At 56.5% G+C, this 12,006-nt stretch overlaps 1 protein-coding gene across 2 annotated transcripts in view; it reads right to left on the reverse strand.

The window, feature by feature from the left end:
- Positions 1 to 9,170, reverse strand: part of LOC101150363 (acetylserotonin O-methyltransferase like) — a 54,186-nt gene extending 45,016 nt beyond the window's left edge. The window contains exon 1 of one of the 2 annotated variants that reach the window (XM_063703354.1): positions 9,049 to 9,170. Coding sequence is in view for 1 of the 2 variants with exons in the window: in XM_055377215.2 (XP_055233190.2) it covers positions 8,279 to 8,500 (222 nt within the window). In the remaining variant the exon portion in view is untranslated. Of the gene's footprint in view, positions 1 to 8,278; positions 8,504 to 9,048 lie in introns of those variants that run through there. The other variant, XM_055377215.2, reaches the window with a different exon arrangement.
- Positions 9,171 to 12,006: the final 2,836 nt, after the last annotated feature.

Genomic DNA, 12,006 nt, shown 5'->3' on the forward strand with positions numbered 1-12,006 from the left:
TAAAGCCCTGTGAACTAAAAGCTAGATGTTTCAACAGGTGCTGGGTGGAAGGCCCCAAAATAAAGAGTGCTACCAGGAACAAATCAACCTCTTCCCCTCCACGGCTGTGTTTGGTGACCCGTAATAACCACCTCCCTCAGCAGGAAGTGGCCAGAAAGAACACACCACCCCTCGTCCTGTTATAACTAGAGGGTCTGGATTCACAGAGCAGGAGCATTGCCATCTTGGACACACACCGCCATCTTGGATACACACCACCATCTTGGACAACCACTGCCATCTTGGACACACACCATCTTGGACACACACGGCCATCTTGGATATTCACCACCATCTTGGACACACACCATCTTGGACACACATGGCCATCTTGGATATTCACCACCATCTTGGATAAGCACCACCATCTTGGACAAGCACTGCCATCTTGGACATGCATGGCCATCTTGGACACACACCACCATCTTGGACAACCACTGCCATCTTGGACACACACCATCTTGGACACACACGGCCATCTTGGATATTCACCACCATCTTGGACACACACCATCTTGGACACACACCATCTTGGACACACACCGCCATCTTGGATAAGCACCACCATCTTGGACACACGCCGCCATCTTGGACATACACCGCCATCTTGGATAAGCACCGCCATCTTGGACACACACCATCTTGGACACACACCATCTTGGACACACACGGCCATCTTGGATATTCACCACCATCTTGGGGACACACCATCTTGGACACACACCGCCATCTTGGATAAGCACCACCATCTTGGACACATGCCACCATCTTGGACACACACCGCCATCTTGGATAAGCACCACCATCTTGGACACACACCATCTTGGATAAGCACCACCATGTTGGACACACACCATCTTGGACACACACCGCCATCTTGGACATACACCGCCATCTTGGATAAGCACCGCCATCTTGGACACACACCATCTTGGACACACACCGCCATCTTGGATAAGCACCACCATCTTGGACACACACCATCTTGGACAAGCACTGCCATCTTGGACATGCATGGCCATCTTTGACACACACCACCATCTTGGATAAGCACCACCATGTTGGACACACACCATCTTGGACACACACCGCCATCTTGGATAAGCACCACCATCTTGGACACACGCCGCCATCTTGGACATACACCGCCATCTTGGATAAGCACCACCATCTTGGACACACACCATCTTGGACACACACCGCCATCTTGGATAAGCACCACCATCTTGGACACACACCATCTTGGACACACACCGCCATCTTGGCTAAGCACCGCCATCTTGGACACACGCCGCCATCTTGGACAAGCACCGCCATCTTGGATAAGCACCACCATCTTGGACACACACCATCTTGGACACACACCATCTTGGATAAGCACCACCATCTTGGATAAGCACCACCATCTTGGACACACACCATCTTGGACACACACCGCCATCTTGGATAAGCACCACCATCTTGGACACACACCATCTTGGATAAGCACCACCATCTTGGATAAGCACCACCATCTTGGACACACACCATCTTGGACACACACCGCCATCTTGGATAAGCACCACCATCTTGGACACACACCATCTTGGATAAGCACCACCATCTTGGAGACACACCATCTTGGACACACACCGCCATCTTGGATAAGCACCACCATCTTGGACACACACCATCTTGGACACGCACCGCCATCTTGGACACACACCATCTGGGACACACACCGCCATCTTGGATAAGCACCACCATCTTGGACACACGCCGCCATCTTGGACACGCACCGCCATCTTGGATAAGCACCACCATCTTGGACACACACCATTTTGGATAAGCACCACCATCTTGGAGACACACCATCTTGGACACACACCGCCATCTTGGATAAGCACCACCATCTTGGACACACACCATCTTGGACAAGCACTGCCATCTTGGACATGCATGGCCATCTTTGACACACACCACCATCTTGGATAAGCACCACCATCTTGGACACACACCATCTTGGACACGCACCGCCATCTTGGATAAGCACCACCATCTGGGACACACACCGTCTTGGACACACACCGCCATCTTGGATAAGCACCACCATCTTGGACACACGCCGCCATCTTGGACACACACCACCATCTTGGATAAGCACCACCATCTTGGACACATGCCACCATCTTGGACACACACCGCCATCTTGGATAAGCACCACCATCTTGGACACACACCATCTTGGATAAGCACCACCATCTTGGAGACACACCATCTTGGACACACACCGCCATCTTGGACAAGCACTGCCATATTGGACATGCATGGCCATCTTTGACACACACCACCATCTTGGATAAGCACCACCATCTTGGACACACCGCCATCTTGGACAAGCACTGCCATTTTAAGTTCCCGTGATTAAAAACTGCCTAAAACCAGCCCCAAAACGTCAGCCTAATGGCTAATGTCAGCATGACCAGAAACAGTCAAAGCCTGAAATAAACCGCCTCTGACCAGAAACATCCCAAGCCCAAGATAACCTCCTTCAGACCAGAGACATTCCAACACCTCAGTCAACTTTGCCTCACAGGGAAACATTCCGAGCCTGCAATAAGATTCCCCTTCCTAAACCCTTAAATACCCTTAGTCTGTAAGAGAGAACACTCCTGACCTAACTCAGCCAGAAGCCCTGTCAGGCTTGTTCTCCAAAATAAACCCGTCTTTGACTGTGAAGCTGCTTTTCTTCTTTCGTCTTTCTTCCACTCTTCTACCCTCCTCAGCGCTCCTCACCTCTTGAAGGTGCCCCCAGATCCTGGCCCTGACGCCCATCCTGGTCTTCACGGCACCAGTCACCAAGCCCTGGACCTGCCCTGCAGATCTCAACCCCAGATCATATAGACCCCTGCCCTATGCCCTGTCACCCCCAATCATGGAGACCCATGCCTTCTGTAAGGCACCCCGACCACTCTCATCCCCGTCACTAGGACCAGGCATGTGGTGTCCCCCCTCCCAGGGTACCAGACCTCCAGTCCGTAGTCCCCAAGAGTAGACGCCTGCCCCACTGCACTATCCATAGGCAACCAGTAACTACCCTACCATCACCAGTAACTTCTCTGCCATCACCAGTAACTACCTCACATCACCAGTAACTACCCCCCATCACCAGTAACTATGCCCCATCATCAAACCCAGTAACTACCCCCCATCACCAGTAACTATCCCCCATCACCAGTAACTATGCCCCATCATCACCAGTAACTATCCCCCATCACCAGTAACTATCCCCCATCACCAGTAACTATGCCCCATCATCACCAGTAACTATCCCCCATCACCAGTAACTATCCCCCATCACCAGTAACTATCCCTCCACCACCAGTAGCTATCCCCCCACCACCAGTGACTATCCCCCACCACCAGTGACTATGCCCCATCATCACCAGTGACTATGCCCCATCATCACCAGTGACTATGCCCCATCATCACCAGTGACTATGCCCCATCATCACCAGTAGCTACCCCCCATCACCAGTAGCTACCCCCCATCATCACCAGTAACTATGCCCCATCATCACCAGTAACTATGCCCCATCATCACCAGTAACTATGCCCCATCACCACCAGTAACTATGCCCCATCACCAGTAACTATCCCCCATCACCAGTAACTATCCCCCCACCACCAGTAACTATCCCCCCACCACCAGTAACTATCCCCCCACCACCAGTAACTATCCCCCACCACCAGTAACTATGCCCCACCACCAGTAACTATGCCCCATCACCACCAGTAACTATGCCCCATCACCACCAGTAACTATGCCCCATCACCAGTAACTATGCCCCATCACCAGTAACTATCCCCCATCACCAGTAACTACCCCTCATCACCAGTAACTACGCCCCATCACCAGTAACTATCCCCCATCACCAGTAACTATCCTCCCATCACCAGTAACTACCCCACATCACCAGTAACTACCCCCATCACCAATAGCTATGCCCCATCATGAAACCCAGTAACTATCCCACCATCACCAGTAACTAACCCCCACCACAAGTAAATATGCCCCATCATCACCAGTAACTATCCCTCATCACCAGTAACTATCTCCCATCATCAGTAACTATCTCCCATCACCAGTAACTATGCCCCATCACCAGTAACTATCCCCCATCACCAGTAACTATCTCCCATCAACAGTAACTATCCTCCATCACCAGTAAATATGCCCCATCATCACCAGTAACTATCCCCCCATCACCAGTAACTATTTCCCATCACCAGTAACTATCCCCCCATCACCAGTAACTATCCCCCATCACCAGTAACTATGCCCCATCATCACCAGTAACTATCCCCCCATCACCAGTAACTATCACCCCACCACCAGTAACTATCCCCCATCACCAGTAACTATCCCCCATCACCAGTAAATATGCCCCATCATCACCAGTAACTATCCCCCCATCACCAGTAACTATTTCCCATCACCAGTAACTATCCTCCCATCACCAGTAACTACCCCACATCACCAGTAACTACCCCCATCACCAATAGCTATGCCCCATCATCAAACGCAGTAACTATCCCACCATCACCAGTAACTAACCCCCACCACCAGTAAATATGCCCCATCATCACCAGTAACTATCCCTCATCACCAGTAACTACGCCCCATCACCAGTAACTATCTCCCATCACCAGTAACTATCCCCCATCACCAGTAACTATCTCCCATCAACAGTAACTATCCTCCCATCACCAGTAACTACCCCACATCACCAGTAACTACCCCCATCACCAATAGCTATGCCCCATCATGAAACCCAGTAACTATCCCACCATCACCAGTAACTAACCCCCACCACAAGTAAATATGCCCCATCATCACCAGTAACTATCCCTCATCACCAGTAACTATCTCCCATCACCAGTAACTATGCCCCATCACCAGTAACTATCCCCCATCACCAGTAACTATCCCCCCATCACCAGTAACTATCCCATCACCAGTAACTAACCCCCACCACCAGTAAATATACCCCATCATCACCAGTAACTATCCCTCATCACCAGCAACTACGCCCCATCACCAGTAACTATCTCCCATCACCAGTAACTATGCCCCATCACCAGTAACTATCTCCCATCACCAGTAACTATCCCCCATCACCAGTAACTATCCCCCCATCACCAGTAACTATCTCCCATCACCAGTAACTATCCCCCCATCACCAGTAACTATCCCATCACCAGTAACTATCACCCCATTACCGTAACTATCCCACATCACAAGTAACTATCTCCCATCACCAGTAACTATCCCATCACCAGTAACTATCCCCCCATCACCAGTAACTATCCCCCCATCACCAGTAACTATCCCATCACCAGTAACTATCACCCCATTACCGTAACTACACCACAAGTAACTATCCCTTCATCACTAGACCCTGTCCTCCATGTGATTAGGGCTCCAGAGAGAGGCAGACACCCACTGCCTAGGCGTCCTGCCACCTGCAATAAGATCCTCATGGGGGCACCAGGAAACACTTCCCATACCCCAGCTACAAAGTCCAACCTTCAGTCACAGGGCCCACTCCATCCCTAGAAGTCCTGAGTCACTCACCTCCCCAATCCCTAGGGGTCCCCGGTCACTCCCCTCCCCCACCCCTAGGGGGTCCCGGGTTACTCTCCCCTCCCCCATTCCTAGGGGTCTTGGATTACTCTCCCCTCCCCTATCCCTAGGAGGTCCTGGATCACACTCCCCTCCCCCATCACTAGGGCGTCCTGGGTCACTCTCCCCCTCCCCATCCCTAGGGGTTCCGGGTCACTCTCCCCTCCCCCATCCCTAGGGGGTTCCGGGTCACACTCCCCAACCCCATCCCTAGGGGTTCTGGGTTACTCTTCCCTCCCCATCCCTAGGGGTCCTGGGTTACTCTCCCCTCCCCCATCCCTAGGGGTCCTGGGTTACTCTCCCCTCCCCCAACCCTAGGGGTCCCGGGTTACTTTCCCCACCCACATCCCTAGGGGGTCCTGGATCACTCTCCCCTCCCCCATCCCTAGGGGTTCCGGGTCACTCTCCCCTCCCCCATCCCTAGGGGTTCCGGGTCACTCTCCCCTCCCCCATCCCTAGGGGCTTCCAGGTCACACTCCCCTCCTCCATCCCTAGGGGGTTCCAGGTCACACTCCCCAACCCCATCCCTAGGGGTTCCAGGTCACTCTCCCCTCCCCCAACCCTAGGGGTCCCGGGTTACTTTCCCCACCCACATCCCTAGAGGGTCCTGGATCACTCTCCCCTCCCCCATCCCTAGGGGGGTTCCGGGTCACTCTCGCCTCCCCCGTCCCTATGGGTCCCAGGTCACTCTGCCCTCCCCATTCCTAGGGGGTCCTGGCTCACTCTCCCCTCCCCCATCCCTAGGGGTCTTGGGTTACTCTCCCCACCCCCATCCCTAGGGGTCCTGGGTCACTCTGCTTTCTCCATTCCTAGGGGTCCTGGGTTACTCTCCCCTCCCCTATCCCTAGGGGTTCTGGGTCACTCTCCCCTCCCCCATCCCTAGGTGGTCCTGGGTCACTATCCTCTCCCCATTCCTAGGGGGTCCTGGGTCACTCCTCCCTCCCCATCCCTAGGGGGTCCCGGGTCACTCTCCCCAACCCCATGCCTAGGGCGTCCTGGGTTACTCTCCCCACCCCCATCCCTAGGGGGTCCTGGATCACTCTCCTCTCCCCATTCCTAGGGGTCCTGGGTCACTCTCCCCTCCCCTATCCCTAGGGGTTCCGGGTCACTCTCCCCTCCCCCATCCCTAGGGGTTCTGGATCACTCTCCCCAACCCCATCCCTAGGTGGTCCTGGATCACTCTCCTCTCCCCATTCCTAGGGGGTCCTGGGTCACTCTCCCCTCCCCTATCCCTAGGGGTTCTGGCTCACTCTCCCCTCCCCCATACCTAGGGGTTCCGGATCACTCTCCCCAACCCCATCCCTAGGTGGTCCTGGATCACTCTCCTCTCCCCATTCCTAGGGGATCCTGGGTCACTCCTCCCTCCCCATCCCTAGGGGGTCCCGGGTCACTCTCCCCAACCCCACGCCTAGGGCGTCCTGGGTTACTCTCCCCACCCCCATCCCTAGGGGGTCCTGGGTTACTCTCCCCTTCCCCATCCCTAGGCGGTCCTGGGTCACTCTCCTCTCCCCATTCCTCGGGGGTCCCAGGGGATCACTCTTCCCTCCCCCATCCCTAGAGGGTCCTGGGTCACTCTCCCCAACCCCATGCCTAGGGGTTCCAGGTCACTCTCCCCTCCCCCATGCCTAGGGGTTCCAGGTCACTCTCCCCTCCCCCATCCTTTTGGGTCCCGGGTTACTCTCCCTACCCCCATCCCTAGGGGGATCCTGGCTTACTCTCCCCTCCCCCATCCCTAAGGGGTCCCGGGTTACTCTCCCCTCCCCATTCCTAGGGGGTTCTGGGTCACTCCCCGCAACCCCATGCCTAGGGGTTTCAGGTCACTCTCCCCACCCCTAGGGGGGTCCCGGGTCACTTGACCTCCCCATTCCTAGGGGTCCCGGGTTACTCTCCTATCCCCCATCCCTAGCGGTCCCGGGTTATTCTCCCCAACCCCATTCCTGGGGGTCTCGGCTTACTCTCCCCATCTCCATGCCTGGGGGTCCCGGGTTACTCTCCCCATCCCCATCCATGGGGCTCCGGGGTCACTCTGCTGTCCCCATCCCTAGCGGTCCTGGGTCACTCTACCCTCCCCATTCCTAGGGGTCCCGGGTTACTCTCCTCTCCCCCATCCCTAGGGGTCCCGGGTTATTCTCCCCAATCCCATTCCTGGGGGTCTCGGCTTACTCTCCCCATCTCCATGCCTGGGGGTCCCGGGTTACTCTCCCCATCCCCATCCATGGGGCTCCGGGGTCACTCTGCTGTCCCCATCCCTAGCGGTCCTGGGGCACTCTACCCTCCCCATTCCTAGGGGTCCCGGGTTACGCTCCCCTCTTCCATCCCTATGGGGACCCAGGTCACTCCCCACCCCCATGCCTAGGGGGTTCCGGGTTACTCTCCCCTCCCCCATCCCTAGAGGTTCCGGGTCACTCTCCCCAACCCTATCCCTGGAGGTCCCGGGACACTCTCCCCTCCCCCATCCCTAAGTTTCTCGGGTCACTCTCCCATCCCTATCCCTAGGGTTCCTGAGTCGCTGGGCCCTCCGGGGTTCAGCCCCTCTGTCCCCGGCCCCCTGCCCCGCCCAGGCCCAGGCCGCACCGCGTTGCTGAGGATCTCCTGACGGCGTGGGGAGGCGCTGGCCAGCACCACGCGCTTGTGCAGCAGCTTCCCAATCACCGGGCACAGCAGCATGGCGTCCACGCCGGGAGCCGGGCGTCCGCACTTCTGAGCCCGGAGCCCGCGGTGCGCGCAGCGCAGCTGCAAAAAAAGAGGCGGCCAGAGTCCCGCCTCCGCGAGGCCGCGCCCAGGCCACGCCTCCATTGCCCTCTCCGCCAAGCCACGCCCATGTCACGCCCCATTGATCTCCCCTGAGGCCGCGCCCAGGCCACGCCTCCATTGACCGCTCCGCCAGGCCACGCCCAGACCACACCTCCATTGCCCTCTCCGCCAGGCCACGCCCATGTCACGCCGCCATTGAGCTCCCCGTGAGACCACGCCCAGGCCACACCTCCATTGCCCTCTCCGCCAGGCCACGCCCATGTCACGCCGCCACTGAACTCCCCGTGAGGCCACGCCCAAGCCACACCCCCGCCCGCGTCCCCCCCCCGGGCACCGCCCCGGCCGCTTGGTGAAGCACCGCCCCCAGCTCCGCCTCCCGGGCCCCGTCCCCGCCCCCGGCGCTCGCCCCGCCCCTCCCCGCCCCGCCTGCGGCGCCAAGACCTGCAATGGCGCAGGCAGCTGCGGGGTCCCGGGGAGGAAAGGCTGGCGTGGATACTTGGGGTTCCTTGCAGGCGTGGCGTGGGGAGTGGAAATGCTGGGTTCCCGCGGCTGCGGTTGTGGGCAGTTGTGGGGGTGGGGGGGGTTCTTACCCGCACATGGAGGGGCCCGGCTCAGAGATGGGGGTCTTGTGGGAGCCGCGTCGGGGAAGGTAGAGATAGGGGGTTCGCCGCGGACCCGGTGCGAGTGGCGTGGAGATGGGGATGTACTCATGCCTGGTGGGAGGGGCGTGGAGATGGGGATGTCCACGGGCCTGCTGGGAGGGGCGTGGAGATGGGGGTGTCCACGGGCCTGGTGGGAGGGGCGTGGGGATGCGGATGTCCTCGTGCCTGGTGGGAGGGGCGTGGGGATGGGGGTGTCCACGGGCCTGGTGGGAGGGGCGTGGGGATGCGGATGTCCTCGTGCCTGGTGGGAGGGGCGTGGGGATGGGGGTGTCCACGGGCCTGGTTGGAGGGGCGTGGAGATGGGGGTGTCCTCGTTCCTGGTGGGAGGGGCGTGGGGATGCGGATGTCCTCGTGCCTGGTGGGAGGGGCGTGGAGATGGGGGTGTCCACGGGCCTGGTGGGAGGGGCGTGGGGATGGGGGTGTCCACGGGCCTGGTGGGAGGGGCGTGGAGATGGGATTCCCCGCGGGGATGCTGGGAGGCGCGTGGAGATGGGGGTCCCCGCGGGGATGGTGGGAGGGGTTTGGAGATGAGGGTCCCCGGGAGAATGCTCGGAGGGGTATGGATATGGGGGTCCCCGCGGGCCAGGTGGGAAGGGCGGGGAGATGGGGGGGTCCCCGCGTGCCTGGTGGGAAGGGCGTGGAGAAGGTGGGGGTCCTTGTGGGAGGGGCGTGGACACTGGGGATCCGCGCGGGCGTGGTGATGGGCGCGGCGTGGGGACCCCCTGGGGGCGCAGTGCTGGGGGCGCAAGGATGAGACCAGAGCGGGCGCTGTGAGGTGGGGGACGCCCTGGTGGTCTCGGCTGTGCCTTCCCTCCCTAAATGGACCCCACCTCCAGGGCAGCGGGTCCCTTGCGCGCCGCAGGCTGCAGGGGGCGCGCGTGAGCTGTGCGAGGATTTTTCTTAAACCCCCCCAGAGCCTAGCCGCACCTGCTCCACATAAACCCAGCGTGGCGTGGAGACTCCGGGCACTGTTTCCCCAGCCTTTGTGACTCAAAAGATTTTGAAATAAAATGTCAAAAATAATAATATACCCAGAGCCTATGCCAGTGATGTGTAGATGCAGAAAATGGAATCCTACAGTTAATTTTGTTAACTGTGGAATGACATCCGAGGGTGTCCAACACATTACGGAGAAAACGAAAAACTGTAGTCAGAGAAGTCACAGAAGAGCCAAATAAAAGAGAGGAAAAAAGCGTCTCAACCATGTGATGTCTGATTTTCAATATTGTGAGTTTTTGAAAAAAAATTTTAAAAAGCACATAGATTCACATTTCAGAATTTTGGAGAAGTAACTTTCTTCGATTTGAAGCGATAGAAGGAATCAGAAGTTTATAAACTGTACTGCATATAACATAAACTCCATGCAGGTGAAGGTTTTTGTTTGTTTGTTTGTTTTTTGTTTCTTTGTTTCTTTCTTTTTTGAGACTGAGTCTCACTATGTCGCCCAGGCTGGAGTGCAATGGTGCAATCTCGGCTCACTGCAACCTGCGCCTCCCAGGTTCAAGCGATTCTCCTGCCTCAGCCTCCTGAGTAGCTAGGATTACAGGCACCTGCCATCACATCGAGCTAATTTTTGTACTTTTAGTAGAGATGGGGTTTCGCTGTGTTGGCCAGGCTTGTCTCGAAGTCCTGACCTCAGGTGACCCACCCGATTCAGCCTCCCAAAGTGCTGGGATTACAGGTGTGAGCCACCGGGCCCAGCTGCGGGTGAGATATTAAACATAAAGAAAAATAGCAAAGGAAATTACAGTAATTCTCTATAGAAGATGAAATGAAGGCTGCCTCTTCCTACACGGGTACAGGCAAAGCTGGAGGGTTTAGTGACCTAGGGTGGGGGTTGCTGGTAACTGTCACTCAAAACCCTGGGGCTTAAAACAGCAAAACTTAATTGTATTACAGCTCTGGAGGCCAGACATCTGAAATCAAGGAATAGGCAGGGCCACGCTCCCTCCGAAGGCTCTAGGGGAGGGTCCTTCCTGCCTCTCCCGGCTCGTGGGGGCTCCAGGCATCCCTGGGCTTGTGGCCGCATCACTCTAGTCTCTGCCTCCATCTCTACGTGGGTTTCTCTGTGTCTGTGTCTCCTCTTCTGTCTCTTAGAAAGGACACCTGTCATTGTGTTTAGGGCCCGTCCTTCTCTAGGATGATCTCATCTCCAGATTGTTAATCACATCTGCAAAGATCCTTTTTCCAAATGAGGTCTCATTCCCAGGTTCTGGGGCTTAGGACATGGACGTATGGTTTGGAGTTCACCATCTAAACCATTGCAGTTGTGTTTGCTTCCTTCTTGAGGCTGCAGGGGAGGATGCTTCCTGCCTCTTCCAGCTCCTGGGGGCTCCAGGCATCCCTGGGCTTGTGGCCACATCACTGCAGTCTCTGCCTCCATCTCCACGTGGCCTTCTCCTCTGTGTCTGTCTCCTCTTCTGTCTCTTACAAGGACACCTGTCATTGGACTTAGGGTCCACCTTAATCCAGCATGATATCTTGAAATCATGAACTAATTGCACATGTGAGGACCCTATTTCCAAATAAGGTGCCATTCACCAGGTGGATGTATCTATGGGGAGGCACGAATCAACTCAGTCCCCCATACCAGCATTGCAGAAGGAGTGCTAACCAGAGATGGGGTCCAGCAGCCTTTAACATGCCTGTATTTATCCCTATAAGTTCTCCATTACGGCCACATCATTGAAACCCCAGCAGGCAGAGGTTTAACTGCTCTGAAGCCCTGACTACCGCAGCTTCCTCCTGCTCTCAATGTGCCCTTCCGTGACTTTCAGATTTTTCTTTGCCTTTTTTTTTTTTTTTTTTAGACTGACCCTTGCTCTGTCACCCAGACTGGAGTACAGTGGCACGATCTCGGCTCACTGCAACCTCCACCTCTCAGGT

The sequence above is a fragment of the Gorilla gorilla genome, chromosome Y, assembly GCF_029281585.2.
Source record: "Gorilla gorilla gorilla isolate KB3781 chromosome Y, NHGRI_mGorGor1-v2.1_pri, whole genome shotgun sequence".
Lineage (NCBI taxonomy): Eukaryota > Metazoa > Chordata > Mammalia > Primates > Hominidae > Gorilla > Gorilla gorilla.